The sequence below is a fragment of the Microtus oregoni genome, unplaced genomic scaffold (genome assembly GCF_018167655.1).
Source record: "Microtus oregoni isolate MIOR12 unplaced genomic scaffold, Mior012 000000F_ref0000247, whole genome shotgun sequence".
Lineage (NCBI taxonomy): Eukaryota > Metazoa > Chordata > Mammalia > Rodentia > Cricetidae > Microtus > Microtus oregoni.
The window spans coordinates 48,230,389-48,250,411 of NW_024543059.1; the positions used below are offsets into that span (position 1 = coordinate 48,230,389).

The 20,023-nt window shown below is 37.2% G+C and overlaps 1 protein-coding gene across 4 annotated transcripts in view; it reads left to right on the forward strand.

The window, feature by feature from the left end:
- Positions 1-20,023, forward strand: part of Luzp2 (leucine zipper protein 2) — a 404,363-nt gene that overhangs the window by 312,592 nt on the left and 71,748 nt on the right. For all 4 annotated transcript variants that reach the window (XM_041655646.1, XM_041655656.1, XM_041655677.1 and 1 more), the window contains 2 exons: positions 2,747-2,809; positions 8,611-8,673. In XM_041655646.1, coding sequence (XP_041511580.1) covers positions 2,747-2,809; positions 8,611-8,673 — 126 coding nt within the window. The remainder of the gene's footprint in view (positions 1-2,746; positions 2,810-8,610; positions 8,674-20,023) is intronic.

Here is a 20,023-nt window from a genome sequence, read left to right on the forward strand (position 1 = left end):
TACTCTGTTATCTCCCTCTCTGTTGCCTTCCTATCCTCTTATCTTGCCATATTTCCTTTTTATCTTCCTGTTTTCTAAATTTGCTCCAGGACCAAAATAAATTCTATTAAAAAAGTTTAATAAAAAGATTACCTTATAGTCACACCTGCCCCCCCCCTTCTCTCTGCCTCTCTCTCTCTTTGCCTTTTGGTGCAAAAAAACAAAGTTGGAATGAGGGTTGCTTTCACCATGTGCAGAAAATTTCATGGACACTAACAGAGATGGAAACAAGTGTAGACATGAGGTGCACAGTGGCAATTTACATACTAGGGCAACTGGTCTATGAAGCTGTCTGAATGAGGAACCATAGCAGCAAGCCTCATTAAGAAAGAATAAAAACTGGTGTGGAAGTGTCAGCCTCTCTCTGTCTTGATAGCTGCTGTGCCTATAGTTCTTCATCTTTTTTTCAATAGAAAAGAATGAAACTCTTGTCTTATTTTTTGGAATTTCTTCTGAGCATGCCAAAAATACAGTGAGAAAGTAGAGAGGGATTGAAACTGGCTCGTTGATGAACTGTCAAATGGAGTCTCAAAGGAGAGGCAAAAAGATTAAAATTTAAGGATGGAGATTAAATACTTCATTTTCATTTGGATTTCTCTATACTTTTCAGAAGGAAATGAATATTTGTGAGGCCTGTATTTTAGTAGTGAAGTATGCCCCAGCCCCTGTGCTCAGTCTCCATCACAGTCTATGGCACACACACCTCTGATTTTTCTAAGTCAGGAAGACTTAGAGAAACAAATGCTCACCTCCCAGCCTTTGCAAATGTTAGATTTATAAGGTTAACAGGTCACTCGCTTCTGAGGCTTGTATCAGAACTGGCTTTTAAACATGAAAGAACTTTTAAGTATAACACTTATCCGTAAGTTATAAGATTCTGAAACTAGTCTTCAGGGGAAAATGAGATGTTCTTTGAGATGTGGCTGTATTGTAATAGACAATAAGGTGCCCTTTGTGTAGGTGCCATGAGAGAGATGCTTGCAGAAGGTCATATGGAGTGCTCACGTGGGGCCAAGTTTAGCTTGTAAAACTACACTAACAGTGAAGAAACATAAGTGAGAAAAAAATCAATGTAGATTTTTGTATGTTAATTTTTTTCTTTACATTTATATGCGTGCCCACCATGTGTGGATGTGTGTGTTTGTGTGTGTCTGTGCAGTGTGTGTGTACTATGTGGGTATATGTATGTGTGTGTATCTGTGTCTGTCTATGAGGTGTATGTATGTGTGTGTTTGTGTGCATGTCTGTGCAGTGTGTGTGTGAATTGCAGTATGTATATGTGTGTATCTGTGTCTGTCTATGCGGTGTGTGTGTATGGTGTGTGTGTGTGTGTGTGTGTTTGTGTGCATGTCTGTGCAGTGTGTGTGTGACTTGCAGTACATATGTGTGTGTATCTGTGTCTGTCTATGCGGTGTATATGTATGTATGTGTGTGTTTGTGTGCATGTCTGTGCAGTGTGTGTGTGAATTGCAGTATGTATATGTGTGTATCTGTGTCTGTCTATGCGGTGTGTGTGTATGGTGTGTGTGTGTGTGTGTGTTTGTGTGCATGTCTGTGCAGTGTGTGTGTGACTTGCAGTACATATGTGTGTGTATCTGTGTCTGTCTATGCGGTGTATATGTGTGTATGTGTGTGTTTGTGTGCATGTCTGTGCAGTGTGTGTGTGACTTGCAGTACATATGTGTGTGTATCTGTGTCTGTCTATGCGGTGTGTGTGTATGGTGTGTGTGTATGTGTGTGTTTGCGTGCATGTCTGTGCAGTGTGTGTGCGTCTTGCAGTATGTATGTGTGTGTGCATTGTGTGTGTGTGTGTGTACAGTATGTGTGTGTTTGTGTGTTCTGTGTGTATGTGTAGGGTGTGTGTGTTGTGCCCAGATTACGACCCACAGAGAGGCCCAGACTGTAATAAGCAAGGTTTATTTAGCATAATATGAACTAGTTCAGAACCCCTGTCTCCAACACCCTGTTGTAGCAAGGTAGAGAGTGGAGAAGTGTTTCCTTTGCAGAGTTAGTCTTTTAAAGGTGTAACTACAAAGAGGCCTTTTGAAGCTGCTTTGTCATGGGTCTTTTGCTCTGTCTCATCTTACTGTGTCACTTAATTCTTTGTTCTTAGAGCAAGGCCATCTTTATCAGACTATACCAGGTGGCGAGGCATAATTTCTCAGGTAGGAGGGGGGAAGGCCACTATCTTCTTCGGAAAATATTCTGCTAGGAAATTTCTTCTCACCCCTTTGAGAATAAGTGGTGAGGGTCTTACAGTGTGTGTGTATAAATATGTGTGTGTGTTTGTGCCTATGTGTCTGTGTGTGTATGTATATGGTGTGTGTGTGTGTACGGTGTGTGTGTGTGTGTATGTATGTGTGTTTGTCTGCATGTGTCATGGCATACCTGTGGCAATCATAAGATCACTTTTGGGAGTCCATTCTCTCCTTCTATCATGTAGGTCCTTGGGATCAATCTCAGGTCATCTTGGTGGCAAGGACCTTTACCTATAGAGTCATTCCATTACCCAAAGATTTTTGTTTTGAGTAAATATCTTAATAATAATTAATAATTTTAGCTGAAAATGGTTTTAGAATGAGTAATAAAGTCTTTAGATAATATGTAACTTTAATCTGTGAGACAAACAGAGTGATATGGCTGAATTAAATGAGGAAGTTCTTAATAACTTACCACCTTTTGTGTAAAATTCTCTTTCCTTCCTCAGAATAAAAGCTTGAAGAACAAATTGTTGTCTGGAAGCAAGCTGTGTGGGATGCATGCAGAAGAGGTGAGTAAATATGACCTTTAACAAGGGCACCTGGTTAAAATTATTATTGAATTAAATCTTGTGTAATCTAAAGAACTAATGGTTTTTCCCCTAACACAAATGAAATACTGGATGCAAAATAAAATACATTTTAGTTTTAGTTTTGTATGTATCTAGTTATTCCAACATTACACAAATGAAAAAATAAAAATGTACCCAATGCCATGTTCATAAAATGAATTTCTAAGACCTGTCTCATTGTATGAACCAATTCTTCCCAGTAGGAAATTATCAGATGTTCACTGTATTTTTCTTAAGCTTTGTGACATTTATATGCCACCAGGCAAGTCCCTGGGATTATATTAGTTTACCAGGTAAACCGACCTGCTTGTTCTATTTTCTGTGCAACTAAATTTTCTCATATATTACTCATAGATTTCTCATAAAATATTATATATTAATAATTAAGTAACAGTGAAGTTTATAAGTAAGTGAAGTTTAAAGAGAAGAGACACGAGCCCCTATATCCCAGGGATACTTAGATAGCATACATGAAGAAAAGTCACCCACTGAAAATCACATAAATTATAAGGAATAGACAAAGAAGCATTTCCATTTCAGGAAGACCTGATGTCTATGAAAAATGGGATGGAATGAAGCTTAAGAGGAGAACAATGACTTTACAGTTTGAAAGTTGAGTCCTCCCCAAGGGGTCCGGAAGGGAGACTGAGAGCTGCACAAACAGGTCCATCATTGCCTAACTATGAAAACACTTCACATCCCTTATGTTACAAATGCCTTTCCCACCACCTTTCTATAGGTGGAAAAAGGGAGTTAGGAAAAACACAATTTCCCTTACTCTCCTGCTTGTAAGAACAAGGTCACATGTTTAGGCAAGATGAGAGCTCAAAATATATTCTAAGACAAAGCCATTATCAAGAACTCTATACCTCAAGCTTGCATGTGATATGATCATTTGGAGACTAAGTTTCATATATATAAATATATATAATAGATATATTACTTCAATATATATATTTGAATGAAATATGCTGTGATTTAGCATATATATACATACGGATGATATATGTATATATCCATCCATATGTGTGTGTATATATACATGCATACATATATACATAAATACATACACAATGGATGGAAAGCTTTAAGACATAGAAAGTAAGTGTTGATTCTCTATAAAAAGGAAAATAGAACTGGTTCTTTTGTAGATCTGACACAAAGAAGGGCTTCATTTCATCGCATTTTGCTCAGTTTGGACAGAAATCAGCATAACCTTGTCCATATTATTGAGATTGTTGAAACAGGATAAATGAGCATTGGGATAGTTTTGAATACTGTGAAATAGAGTGGTGTTTTGAATACCAGCACCTGGACTATAGGGCAGGAAGATCAAGAGTTCAAGGTCACTCTCGCCTACAACACTGATTCTTTGAGGGAGAACTGAGACACTTAAGAGTCTATCTCAAGAACCAACAACAGAGAAGGGGAAATATCTGTATAACAGTTACATTGAACATGTTATCAGATCCCCACAAAACTCAAGTACAGGAGAGAAAGGGCACTAAAAGTATGACTGGTGTTTAGATAATTAAAGAGTTCCTCCATTTATAGTTTATCCTCTTCATTCAAGAATGTTCCTAATTTCCCTCAGCTCAGTGAAAATTAAATCCCATTTGTTCATAGCTGTGTTCTTTATGTTATTTCCTTAATGGTTAAAATGCAGTTAAGTTCATATAATTTATTCATTTTGCCATATCTTGTGAAATATTTATAGAATAATATCAAAGTTCAGTATTCTGGATTAAAAAGGTAATGTTTATACTGTCAAAATAGTATTTTAGAATAATATGCACAAAATTTTATTATTTGATTCATCATTATTTCTTAAAACAAAATAGCAATCTTTTGTGCTGGAGACTAGCTGAAAACAGCTCATCATCTTGGCCCCGGGCTCTCGGCTCTGTACCCACACAGGAACAAAACACACTGTGATTTGGCATAGAAGACCATGTAATGTTGCTTTTCCTGGGGAGACATGAACAAATATGTATTCACTGCACATAGGGAACTAGAAGAAGAATGAATAGAGGCAGCTGCATCTCCGGAATCCTCACCACAGCATGGGCAATAGCTCATGAAAGCTGCATCTATCTCTCTGGCTTTGCTGCACGACAAAAGACAACTTAGCGAGTTAGAGATTCCCCACTACCCCGAAATCACCACTGTTTCTATGACCTTGCTCGACACTGCCAGGAGTCTTCTAAGTTCCTGGGCATAGTGAACGATAATTAGCTTCCCGAGTCTTCAGAGCCTGCCTCCTCCCAGAGCTAATGTTTCAATCCAGAGAAAACAGTTATACTACAAACATTAAAAACTGCAAACCCAACACCATCTGCCATAGCTACCATTATTTTTTCATAAAGGGAAAGTTATTTGAATATAAATGTGTAGGAAAGAATCTCAGATTAGACAATTATCTCCTAAATGAGACTGAGGAGCTAAAATGTTCTGTCATGGCTGCCTACATCCCCCTCATTGTTTCTCCTAGCTACCATTGTCATTATCTCAGCTTTAATTAGTTCATGCACATGCAGACACTCCATGACCTTCATGATCTTCATGACCTGATATTTGGAATTGCACTTACAATTAGCAATATAGTAAAAATAAAATCACTGAGATTACAAATGCTCTATCATTTTTAGAGGCTTATCCCTTTTGATAGTTTTAATTTATCAAAATATTGCTGACAAGCTAAGACAGCATGTTATATGTTTTCAAATTAGCACACATTTCACAATAGATATATTACTTCAGATGTATTGTTTCTTAAAAATCTTTGTAAAAACCTAAGAAAGGATTTTGCTGATAATTAGTCTGGACTGTGAAATATAGATGACATGGGAGTAGAAAGAATTCATATCTTCATGATAACAAAGGCCAAGAAATCTATTATGAATCTACCATGATGTGTTCACTACACACATATACACTACATACACACACCACAATAAAAAATATGAAATAAAATCTCAATTTAATTCTAATTTTATATACTAAAAACACTACCTATTGTTGCTTTAAATATTTGTTGTTATAATGAAAAGTTTAGATCCTAAGGCACACCGTCTATGCAAATAGATTATAAGCAGATATCAGAAATAGTTGACATTAGTCCTTGACCTCTCCTGAGAAACTCCAGCACTAATTATCAGGACTGGAGATGGCACTGGATGGGTCACATGAATGCTTACTATGAGCTGCAGTGATCAGCAGCTTCCCCCACAAACTTGTCAACTCTATTGAGAGAAAGACTTTCCCTGGGAGACTCTTTGGCTTTGTTAAGTGTCCTGAAGACCAGGTGGAACAGGACTGTTTAGTAAAGTGAGTGGCCTAAGTGATGATAGCCATGTAAATCAGAATTGCCATACAGATAAACTTAGTGTGAGACAAGGCTCTGAATTGGTTATCATTAGTGTGGAAAATTGGGAGAGTTTGTAGTCAAATAGTTACAGGAAGCATTAATTCCAGCAAAAAAGTAAGTACCAGAGGTTGCCATGTTCTCACTAGTAAGCTTCAGTCTTCTGATCATGAGCTTAGGACATTTAGCTGCCCCTATTAGAAAAACAGAATAACTTTGGGTTAGGCACAGGATGCTTTGAAAATAAAAACAAAACAAGAAAATCAAATATTTGGCTTTGTTGCCAAATCCTTTTTTAAAGAAATGTTTTAATTAAAATATAATTATATCATTACCCCCCTCTCCTGTCTTTTATTCTTCCCATAATCCTAATCCATGCTTTGTCTCAAATTCACAGCCTATTTTTATCCTTACTGTTACATATGCACATCAAATATATAAATACAATCCATTGGGTCTGTTTAGTGTTTCCTGAGTGTATATGTTTCTAAGGCTGACCAGTTGGTATCTGGGGGTTCATCCCTGAGGAACACTAATTCTCCTCTCCATCCTAGAATCTGGTCTGGCTTGTTATTGAAAGGCTTGGTGGGTGCTATCACATTGCTATGAGTTCATAAGTAGACCTGTCCTGGACTCCTTCAGGAATTCTCATGTAATTTCAGATCATACGGCATGCTTTTCTTCACATTATCCTACTTTAAATATGGGCTTAAAAAAGGAGCACCTACTATTCATTATGTTTTGTATCTTTGCTTTACCATGTGTATATGTGCACATATATGTATGTATATGTCCATGTGAATATTTCTCCCCAGTGAAGTAAGAGGATCTATTATTTCAAAGGTGGAACACAGTGAGCTGAGGTAATCCCATTACAGTACTGAGAACCGTGTCTTTTTTTAGAAGGTTCAGAATACACAGTCTCCTCTTCCAAATTACAGATAAATTATGAGGATGCAGGTAAAGGCATGTAGCAGTTTGTCACTGGGAACAACTGAGTTTGTTAAACGTTTTTATATTTATAAGTATCCTGGTATAAAGTGTGGTCTTCTGTATCCCTGTTTACCCTTGACTGTAGTAATAGGAGCGGCGGGGCTGTGTCCCCAGCTCCCTGGCACCTGGCTAGCTTATGCTCCAAAATAACAACACACAAACTGTATTCTTTTAAACACTGCTTGGCCCATTTCTATCTAGCCTCTTCTAGGATAATTCTCACATATTAATTTAGCCCATTTCTAATCATCTGTGTAGCACAGCTACGTGCACTTACCGGGAAGATTCTAGCCTACGTCCATTATGGGTCAGAGCTTCATCGCATGTGCTTCAGAGAGCAGAGCTATCACGTCTACCCGGGAGAGGGGAGCATGGCGTCTCTGCTCCAGAGAGCAGAGCTGTTGAGTCTGAGCTCACTTCCTCTTCCTCCCAGCATTCTGTTCTGTTTACTCCACCCAACTATGTTTTAACCTATGAGGGCCAAGCAGTTTCTTTATTGCTTAACCAATGAAATCAACAGATTGATATATGACACTCCCACATCACTTGACTAATGGAATTTTGCTGGCATTTTATCTGTTTGTTTGCTAGTATCTGTTGAAAATACAGTAGATTAAATCTTTCCATGAAATTATACTTACCTATCACATATCTTAAAAAGCAATTCAGTAAAAACAAAGATAACAGCATTCATACACATGCCTTTGTGTTGTAGAAGGTCTCATGTTTGTTTCCTGGCTGCCCTGACTCCAGAAATAATCACACAGAAATAATGTTAGTTGCAATACTTTTGGCCTATAGCTTAAGCGTATCTCTGGCTAACTCATATTTTAAATTAACCCATCTCCAATAATCTGTGTATCACCATGAGGCTTACCCAGCAAGGTTTTGTCCGTCTGCCTCCAGCTGGGCTACATGGCTTCTCTCTGACTTTCTCCAAACATTCACCTTAATTTTTCTCTGCTTAGCCCTACTCTATTCTATCAGACCAAGCCAGTTTCTTTATTAACCAATGGTTTTCACAGCATACAGAGGGGAATCCCACATTACCTTTGCCACTTAAAATTAGAATTTTTTATCATGCCTCATTAAAGGTATTTTGTATGTTTGTGTGTAGAGTAGAAGACAGAAAGTTATTAAATAACACCTTTGTAAACATATGATTTTTAAAAAAAAAAACAGACTGAAATCTTGCTTCCTGACTCAGATGTCTACGTGTGTAATGTCAAAGCTAAATTTAGTCTTCTCTGTTGATTATCCAAATTATAGGCTATTGCTTGACTAAGCTAAAGCATTTACTCCTGTGCAGTTTGGAAAAATTTAAATCTTCAAGATTGAAAATAAAAGTTAGCATAAGCACTAATGCATATCTCTGCTTTTGCAGTCAAAAAAAATCCAAGCCCAACTGAAGGAGCTCCGTTATGGGAAGAAAGATTTGTTATTTAAGGTAAGCATCTTGTCCACTTTTTCTCCCAAATGCCTGCCAAACATCTAACATTCTCAAAATAGTACTTTGACTCATTGAAATTTCTGGACATTCTAATGAAGAATTACTCTTGGCTGAGTCGGGGTTCCCTCCATTTTCCTACCTCTTAATGAAAGCGTATAAGTAAATCACTAGGTCCTTTTATTGCCCAAGGCAGATTTGGTTCTAATGTATTTAAAGCTCCTATAACTCTCCCTATGGTTTAACAGGGTTGCCTTTGATATATGTCCAGAGACTAGAGGATATATTGAGGAAGTTTTTGCACATAGAATTGACTGGTTACCTTGCAGTCTTCACAGAAGTTTACTGACATTCAGTTGTGGGTCAGTCTGATCAAAACCTGAACTTCAGAATTCTGCACCCACTGAGAACATGAAGAGAGGAATCCTTAGAAATTCACGCTTCTGAATTTCTGGACTTTAGGAGCATTATCTTCTGTCACAGGAGGCTTTGCAGATATGACTAAATTACAGACCTTTAAAGGGAAAGATTAGGTTTATTAGTTCTGAATGAAATATTTGAATCTTTTTAACAATGATGCAAGAAAATCAAGAGAGGAATGTATGTGGTCATAGAAATTACAGAATAAAGCATCCTTGATTTAACCCTGTACACAAACTTTTTTTATCCCACCAGTCCACTCACAAATAACCACATGGGGACTTCTTATTAATTATAAAATCTCAGACAATACATTAGAATTGCTCCTAATGAGCTCTTACAACTTATATTAACCCGTTTTTACCAATCTATGTGCTGCCCCTGACTCCTGTCACTTACCTGTCCTCTTTAATTCCTTGTTCCCTCTCCATCTGGCTAATGTCTCTGCCCTTCTTCATACCAATGAGCTCTCTTCCTGTCCAAAAGTGCCACCTAACCTCTTCCTGCCTAGCTATTGGCATTTAGTTCTTTATTAAATCAATGAGAGCAATGCATCGTCACAATGTGCAGAAAGATTGTTCCACAACATAATATCATGGAATTCATTTCAGATTTGCCATCTTGAAAACTATAGAACATTTTGTGTTGTGTAACTAAGTTCATGAGAATTCCTTATAGCCTGTTCATTCTCACACAGGAACAGAAAGTAAAGACCCTTATCTTGTATTCTTTTCCAACCTGCCTTTTCTCATGGAGTACTGGAATAATTACTTAGGCTTTCCTAACTATACTAATATTCAGAAAAATAAGATTAAATTATATGTAATATTTACTTTTCAACACATTTCCACTGTAATGATCACCATAAGTGAAAAATTGGTTTACTTTTAAGATATAAATCTTTTAGTAAAATGTGGGAGTAAAGTGATTTCTACTGGAAACAGTGAGAGATGACAGAGTATTGTGCTCTACTTGCTTTTGGCTTTAGAATCAGAGGAAATGTTCTGATTTTGCTAACAGGTATTTGCACATAGCATGTGATTCTGGCACATCTTGAAAAATGCTCTTCCTGCCGTTGCTTTGATGCCCTTTAACCCACAGTCTCCAAAGCCCTAAGAAAGCTTATGGAATTGTCTGACATGAAGGCCCAAATATCTGAGGAAAATTGTTATTGTTTAAGAGTAATTTCAGTAAAGAATAAACAACGATATGTAAATTGGATCGAATGAAAAACAAGAGCATAACTGACTAAAGAGAGGCTCAAAAGGACTTGTCTATGACATCACCTCTCAGCATTTCTGGCATTCCTCCCTGCGAGGGAGACTTGGCCTGTCACCTCTGGAATGTTGTGTTTATGACCTGCAATTAGCCATTGGAGATCCAAGTATGCCCTTAGTGCTAGCCTTTTCAAAGAACCACAGAAGACAGGGTTTTCTTGGTCAGCGTCATGGCTGCATTGAGGAAGAACTAGTTTCTAAGACTCACTGTGGGAAAGAGAAGGCTGGGCAAGTTCACATAGCTAATATCTGAGACTCATCCAGCATTGTCCAGTTGAAAGCAGTCAGCACTCTAAGGTGACCAGTTTATTATTAAGTATTTTAAAAGACAACATACTTTTGAGTGTAGAAACTTGTCTTCTTCCATTCTGAGTACCCGTGCTTGACTAGAGGGTCATTTTATGGTGGCAAACATGTCAAGTCATAGTGGAACTGTAAGAACACATCACAATGCTGAGCCTCTACATATTCTATAAATTTCATTATGTTTGTGTTTTCCCCGATTCCAGACTGTTTCCATTCTGGACACTACTGATGACTCTATTACCCTTTCCCATTGGCTTCCCATCTAGATTCAAATTCTCATTCCAAATTTTGATATAGTTTTCAAAATTCACTCCTGTCTGATATTCAAATGTAAGGCTTTATGCCATGGTGTTTCTGCAGAGCCGCCCTGTTCAGATAAGATTGGGTCATTTCTGTCCGAACACTGTGGTGATAATTGAAGACCATTGTAATGCACTATAAAAGTTAGATCTGTGAAACCTATAATATTTCTGCATGTTACAGAAGTCAGTCAAAATAAAGACAGTGATGTAGATAGCACACTGCCCTTTGGATCTGAGGGATGAGTTGAGCCTGGGATTGCTGCTTGTCCTTACAGACTCTTGTCCATCCCATCATGTTAAGTTTACGACTTGGCCTCCCAAATAGCCTTCTCTCTGAGAAGGCCTTTAATTTACATTACATGAAGGTGATTTCATATTTCTATGGGTATAAATAGAGCAGTCAGCTATCATGAACCTCTTGGGGGTAAATCACTTGCTCTTAGGAACTGTCTGGAAGTACTCTCGCTGCACAAATGAGATGCTATGGTTGGGGAGGATGTTCATAAATGTTTACTCATCCTATTTTTCTTAGTTTACAGATGATTAAACCCATATTCCGAGTCAGACATGTTCAGTTTAGTTTCTGGAATTGTAAACTAGATATCACAACACATTTTAGGTACATAGGTGAGCACTTTGAAGTTGCTCTCCAGGAAGAGTACATTCATCTCAATCCTTGTAGTTAACCACTCTCAAATAGATCTCATTTCCAATTAAAATAAGGAAAAAATACAGTAATATCTCTATTCCAAACATATAACTTATTATTACCATAAAGTGAAAGAAAGAGAAACATCCAACGATCTGACCCTCTATGTAATTTTTAAGGTGTTTGTTCACCTATCCTTCATCCTAATGGTGATGAAAGTGGATTCAAATGACAGGAGAAAACTGCTGTTCTTTGAAGACCCTTTTGCTAGCACCATTAGATGCTTGTCTTGAACTGGGTGTGGTGCGTCCCTTTAAACCTGAACTCTGGATGCAGAGGCAGGCAGATCTCTATGACTTCCAAGACAGCCCAGGGCTCTGTACTGGGACCCTGTCTCTGAAAAACAAAGAAACAAAGCTGAATCTGCATCTGTGAACATGGTTCGTGCTCTTTGTTCACTTACAAGGGCGTTCATTTTTCTTTGTGTAACGAAAGAGAAGATAGTTGCTGCACAAGGTAATTGCATAAAACATTGAGCAACAGACACTATTTTTAGCACTTTATAAAAAGGAGAAACAGACCACTATAAATTTCATCCCTCTTAGGAATGGCCAGAACAGAATCCTTAGGAAGTTCATATTGTGTGTGTTTTACCAGTGATAACACATGCAGTAAAATCAGTAGACTTGACTTTATCCTATTGAAGAAGTATTTGGTAATATGCTCATGGGAATAAACAGGTCACATTATTTATGCTAAGATGAATGTATAAGAGAGTACAAGGGAATAGACTCTCCACAAGAGAAGGCTCCTGTCAACATTACCTGTTTCAGGTTTTATGTAGGTAACATCCAAACATACACACTTCAGTTATTTATGAAATCGAAATCACATTCAAAATTAAAATGCAGATTACAAGGCACTTAATAATCTCTTCAAGTATCTGTGAGCTGTCTTCCTGAAAAAAATTATTTACTAACAAATTATCACCTCATTTGGCTTTGTTCATTTAATATATGAAATACATTCTACCTAGTGTCTGGAGTATATACAATTATATTCTATGCTACACTTTCCATTTCATCTTATGAAAACACACTGATAAAACACAAGAGAAGCTGTTTGTCTGCTTCACTTTGCACACAGACACACATAGCTTAGCGCACAGACACACACACAGCTTAGCGCACAGACACACATGCAGCTTAGCGCGCGCACACACACACAGCTTAGCGCACAGACACACACACAGCTTAGCGCACAGACACACACACAGCTTAGCGCACAGACACACATACAGCTTAGCACACAGACACACACACAGTTTAGCGCACAGACACACACGCAGCTTAGCGCACAGACACACACGCAGGTTAGCGCACAGACACACACGCAGCTTAGCGTACAGACACACACGCAGCTTAGCGCACAGACACACACGCAGCTTAGCGCACACACAAACACACAGCTTAGCGCACAGACACACACGCAGCTTAGCACAAAGACACAAGCACTCCCATGTTTGTCTGCTTCACTTTGCACACAGACACACACACAGCTTAGCGCACAGACACACACGCAGCTTAGCACACAGACACAAGCACTCCCATGTTTGTCTGCTTCACTTTGCACACAGACACACACACAGCTTAGCACACAGACACACACACAGCTTAGCGCACAGACACAAGCACTCCCATGTTTGTCTGCTTTACTTTGCATACAGACACACACACAGCTTAGCGCACAGACACACACACAGTTTAGCGCACAGACACACACACAGCTTAGCATACAGACACACACACAACTTAGCACACAGACACACACAGCTTAGCGCACAGACACAAGTACTCCCATAGCAGCTTCAGAAGAGAGCTAAGCTCATTTTAGAGCACTTATAGAGCAATCAATGTACAAAATTAAATTATTAAATATATATTATTTTATTTCCTAATAAGATTATTAACAAATAAAAATACAATAACTGTAAAAAGAAAAACAGAAATACATGTAATTACTTTGTATGTGTGCCTGTGTGTGTACTTGTCAGTTTTTCTCATGTGGCACAAATGTCCATATGGGCTCACACTCATATGTGTGCGCTTGTATGTGGATGCCCACAGTTGGCATCTTCCTCAGTCACTTAGAATTTTTAATTTTTCCTTTATTTGTAAAAATGCATACATTTTAATTAACATATTAATTTAATTAAAGCATCATTTCCCTTTTTCTTTCCAATCTCTCCAGACTCTTCCAGTTACTCTCCCTCTAACCTCCCCCTTGTCCCCTTGGTCTTAAATTAGTGGCTTTCTTTTTCATAAAGTTTTATTGTGACATGTATGTATGCACAAATACATAAAATTCAATCTGTGGAGTCTTTCTTTATTATTTAAGTATATGGTGTCAAGTTTGACCACCTTGCATTGGATGGCCAATAAGGGACTCACTAGGAGAAAATAATTCTCCTTCCCCCACCAATGATTAGCTCTCTGCAATTCTTTGTTTAAGCACAGATCCTGAGAAAATGTCCCCCTAAAACATTAGCATGTCTATTCATATTACTACTGTCCTGGGTTTTTTATGCAATCATTTCTAGAATAGGTTCTTTCATAGCATACTTTCTGATATTCTGGATCTCACAATGTTTCTGCTCCTCTTCCACAATGTTCTCCAAGCCATAGATGCCAGGGCTCTGATGCATATGTAGTCACTGGGATTTGTTTCCCCTTGATCTGTTGATCTCTATATTGTATCTAAATGTGGTTTTCCATAACAGTCTCTATTTGCTGTAAACAGAAACTCTTTGAGGATGGGTGGTTGCTACAATTACCTGTGAGTGTAAAGGTAATATTTAGAATGTAGTAAGGAATTATGCTGGTCTAGCAATGTGACAGTAATAGATTCTTTTCTAAGATCCATGACCTCACTAGTCTGGGGAAGCTGGCTAGGTTCTAGTACCAGGCATGATTTTACTCCTGTATGGGATACAGTGTAGAAAATTGATGTAACATGTATCATGAGATAAACACATTCAGCAGTAGAGTCATGTATAATATCACTGCGTAGTATCACCAGTTCTGAATATTGGTACATTCTCAGGCAATGCAGGATTTCCCACAAAATCATCACAAGCATGCATCCATAAGTTATTCTGACATATAGTAAGCTATGATATCACTAGGAAGCAGGAAGCTTCAAAGTCATTTCAGCCTCAGAACCACATTATCTTGTACAACATCTTCCTTGAATAAAATTCTTATTTAAAAGTATAACTATACTTTCATTTATTACTACCTTTTTGTTTCATCAATACAGTTGATACATTTTAGTGAGAATAGAGAAAACAAACACATAATACATATTTCCACTTTTGATACAGCATAGTTAAATGTTTTGAAGCTTATTTCTGCTATTTGTGGTGTGAATGATCAGAGAAAGGGATTTGGTAATCAGGTATTTTATTAATGCCTCAGAATTAGCTTCACGTAAGGATCAGCTTGGATTAGACCTTGGAGACATTATATCAGTTCTGTAAAGGTGCTGGACTGTATTTAGACAGAAGAAATGATGATGATGATGATGATGATGGAACCAAAGGGAAAGAAAGAATGCCATCTGTATCGAGAAAGAAATTCGACCCAAAAGATAGTAATGTGAACTTGAATCATTAGTGTACAGTGGTAGCAAGTGCTGAAAAATGTTATGGTCATGAAGAGAGTCAGAACAGAGGTTAAAGAGAGATGCTAAATGTAATCAAGACGTACATTGAGAAAGAAGTATTTAAAAACTGCCTGTGGAGAGAAGGAAATTGATATTGCGCGTAATTCTACTCTTTTTGATAGGAAAAGAACCAAGCATCTACAGGCTTGCTGATGCGGTGATGGGCCTTCTTCTGTTGTTTATCTCTCCTTTTATATGTTTGCTGGACATTTATTATTTGAGACCATGAAGACTATGCTAGCAAAAACTTGGACTCACACAGGGGCTCCCCACTCAGCAACAGCTTCCTTGGTTCTAGTTTACTTCTCTTCAGTAGTTCCCAACTACTGCTGCAGTTTTGATACTTTATTTGTATCATTTATTTTTGTTGTGTGTGTGTATGTGCATAGGTCCAAGGTTGTCATCATGTGTTTTTTCCACTGCTCTACACTTTTACATATGCTGAATCTGAAATTTGCCAATTCCACCTAGTTTATTCAGTCACTTTAACCTGATATTCTCTATATCTGCCTCTCTAATCCTGGGATTAGAGATGATTACCATGCTCACCCAGATTTTATGTGGGTTTGAGGTTTTGATATCTGGTACTCACATTTGCAAAGCAAACAATTTATCCACTAAGTGTTCTCTCAGTCTCTCGTTATGTCATTATAATTGATGCATAATAATTGCACATATGTGTAGAGGCATGATGGCCTGCACTAATATAAAGAAAAATGATGAACTTGAGAAATTTCCTCCCAACCATCTTGTAAGTACAGTTTTTAAGAGATAAAATATTTAAAATACTTGGAAGAACATAGAGAAAGAGGAACTCTTACACACACATGGTGTAATTAGTATAGTAAATAAAGCAAATAATACGGGTCTTCATAAAAAATCTGAAATCTTGGAAGCAATACTGTCTGTTGGGGAAGGTGACTATGGGAGCAAGGGATTGAGGGACGGGGAGCACAGTACAGGGCAATATGCATAAATTACATTTCATTCTATACAAGCATGAAACTGACGTTACAAGATTCTGCAAGGGCAGACAAAAGAAAATAAACAGAATCAAAATAAAAACAAATAAAAAGAAATTTTAAGCCAGAACTTCATATTCCCAGAAACCCCACTCCTGCATCTATCCCAGAAGAGTCCTGTTCTGAAGAAGAAAGATTAAATTCTAGTGTTCACAGCACACTAAAATTATAGTATTCCACAATAACACATTATACATTAAAAGTACACAGAAGAGAGCATCTTCAGAATAAATAATGCAAAGGCAAGATCAGTGGCCAAGCAGGGTAACATGCTAACTCAAAGGACTTTGGCATTAGTATGTGTGTAAGACAAATGAAGACAGAAAAGATAGCTAGTAGTATAGAAGCATTGTACCCATAAGACAGAATAAATTGTCAACTCATATTCTATTATTTTCCTATTTCTTTCTAATAAGAAATTTAATGAGGATAGAAATTTTATTGCTACTCAATGGAGTATGAAACTTTTCTCATTTAAACTAAATACTTGACTGTTAAAAAAAGAGAAAATAACCTGAATAAAAAGGTTATTATTCAAGGTTCTCTAGAGAAACAGAACATTATGCATTCCAATAATTCTGTGGTATTTCACAGTAACTCATCCACATATGTGTGTATGAATGTATATGTATGTGTAGATAGATAGATAGATAGATGGATAGATAGATATAGATATAGATATGGATTTATTAGTGTCTTGCAGGCTGTGTGGTCCAGTTAGTCTATCAATGACTTTCTACTAATAATCAAGTATTCGAATTCAAGAATCCAGCAGTTGTTCAGTCCACAAGGCTGAAATCTCAGCTGGTCTTCAGAATCCTTCAGAAGGGGGCTCTAATACCAATGAAGAAATGAACTTGCTAGCAAGAGTAAGGGCATACAGGCAAAGAGAGAGTAAGCTTTCTTCTTCCATTTTCTTTATATAGAATGACACAAGAAACAGTGGTCCCAATCTTCATCTTCATTCTTCAATAAAAGTTAAAGATACCAATCTTTAGTTTTAATTAGCTGATCTTCCCACCTCAAAAAAGCCTGATTAAAAGTGTGCCTTTCCACTTCCAATGACTGAATTAGTAAAAAATCCTTCACAGTTGTACCCATCTGCTTGGATTCTAGTTAATTCCAGATGTAGTCAAGTTGACAACCAAGAATAGCTATCACACAGGGAGGTGTCCAGAAACATTTTTACCTGTCTTAGGTGGCTTCCAAGGTTGTATTTCACTTAGAGCTGGACCACTCTCTTCATCATTGATCTCTAAAGAAACCAAGATAGCTCAGTGTTTAGAAACAGGGACTATTACCCTCACGTATGTAATATACTGTTAGTTATGGTATGAATTTGAACACAGGTGAATTTTTATGCTCTCATCTACAAATGGCAGTAATGGTAGCCTTCCCATCAAGTAGTTCTTTTGAAAATATGATGAATAAATTTAGCTGAATTGTCAACTCATTTTCCTACCTAGCATGTAAAGCAGAGGGAGAATTGGCTTTTATTGTTCATAAAAAATTAGAACTTTTATTTTTTCATAATATTAGCTATCCATTAATCTTGAGCTTAGATTGAACCCTGGGTCTTTCTCCTGTGGAGGGAGCTGTGCAATCTCACTTTGTTTTTTTTCTGAAATTGTCACCATACTGCAGAAATTCCACATGAACCTAACAGTCATTCTAAGTGCAAGCTGCCTTCTGCTCTTTCTCCAGCTTACTTTCTCTTTTCTTTTCTTTAATATCTGCAGATAAAACAGATTTTATCTTTTTTTCCACATTTTCCTTGCTTTATTAGGCATGGGGAATAAAACTTGTGACTCTAGTGTTTTGATGGGAAGGAAAAGCATCTAATCCAGAGACTACAGTAGAGGACATATGAGCCCTCTAATGCATCATGAAGTGTACAGAGCTAATTTCCTTTTCAATGTAATGTACTTTTAGGTGCTTAACAACTGTGTGAGTATGTGTGTGTGTATTGTGTGTATGTGTGTGCATCACTAAAGTAGGAAACTTTCTCTGATACCCATAGCTGGACTTAACTATTTTAAAATTAGAATAATTTTCAAAAACTGATAGTATTATAATGTGCAAGTACAATATATAATCTTTGTGTATGCTTTCAAGCTCAGTCTCTGTTCAAAGAGAAATACATGAATAATAAACACTAATTATTACAAATTATGAAACTAATCCACAGATGTGAATTTATCAAATGGATCAATATGAAATTGATCTACTCAATATATGTTTCTCAGGGTTTTAAGCATTGGACTGGATCTAGGCCATGGCTAAGGAAATTATTTGAATCTAATCCTTTAACAGATCACCATCTCTTGCAGAGGAGTGGAGGCCCTGAAAACCTGTGTCCCCAGTACACCTACCCACACACGCACTTTATACATATACATATATATATATACACTTATATATGTATATATATATATATACACTTATATAGTAAAATATGCTTTACTGAGTAAAAATTTGCATCTAATACTTGTTCTGTTGTTCTGGAAACTTGTTGAGTCAGTTGTTTTAAGTGTTGCCTTTCTTTTATGTTCATAGTAATGAGAGTATATTACAATTTGATTTTGTTAAGATTGATAGTGCGAACACTTTTCTGTTCTCAGTTTTGTTTGAGTATCAGCTCTATGGAAATATGATGAAGTGTTTCATCTCTTTAAACACATCTTATTATCATACTAACCTGCTCTTACATATATTTCAGGGACAAGTTCATTGCCAGGTGTAGTTATGCAGATGTTTTCCCCAAGTATTTATTGTTCCTTTTTCTTACATGGGATTTTCAAAGTTAAAATGTAGTTTTTGTGAAGTCAATTTTTTTTAATGTTTCCTAATATTGCTGTTCCTCTTGTAACTGGGGAAGACTTTGCTCAGCCATGTGCACAGGGCTATGCCTTTTTACAGATGTCTGAGTGGTCTAGAGAAGTCATCGGCACAGGTTTAACCATCATATCAAGTGTGAGTGAATCACTCAGATTGATTTTCTTTGTTAGTATCTAGTTGTTTCAGAGCAAGGTGAGAGCTGGCTGAGAAGAACACAGAAGACAATTATCCTGACTAGTATTCCCCCTCCACCTATGCTGTATAACTCCTGTGTCATGGAATCAAATCTTATGTCATTTTGAGTAGGGTTTGGTAATGAGGCTTTGTCTCTGAAGCTATTGCAAGACCTAAGTACTTTGAATATGAAACAGAAAAAGAAAATTAAGATATCTGATTTTGATTCAGATTTCCAACTTTCAAAACTTCTGATTTTACCTGTGACAGAGCAATTTTCATCAAATTATGTAAATTTTTAGTTTTAGCTTCAAAATGAGGAAGGTTTGCACTTTTGTGGGATGCCCAGAAAAGACTCAAATGCATAATAACTATTTGCTCCTTTTCTTGTTTGTTACTTCCCATGCTGATCTTACCCGACTGTGCTGTTCTCCTGGAGGAGAACACTTTACATTCTGCATGCCTCTGTCCTCCCAGCTCAGCGTCTTTTTTTGCATTCCACCATGGCCACATGAATGACAGTCTGTTTTCTCTGTTGGATTGTTTAATGAAGTCAAGCTAATACTCATCTATTCCAATTCACTTAGCTGCAGATTTCAGAGCAGAGTAGGTGGAAAACTTGCTGTCGCTCTGGGGATG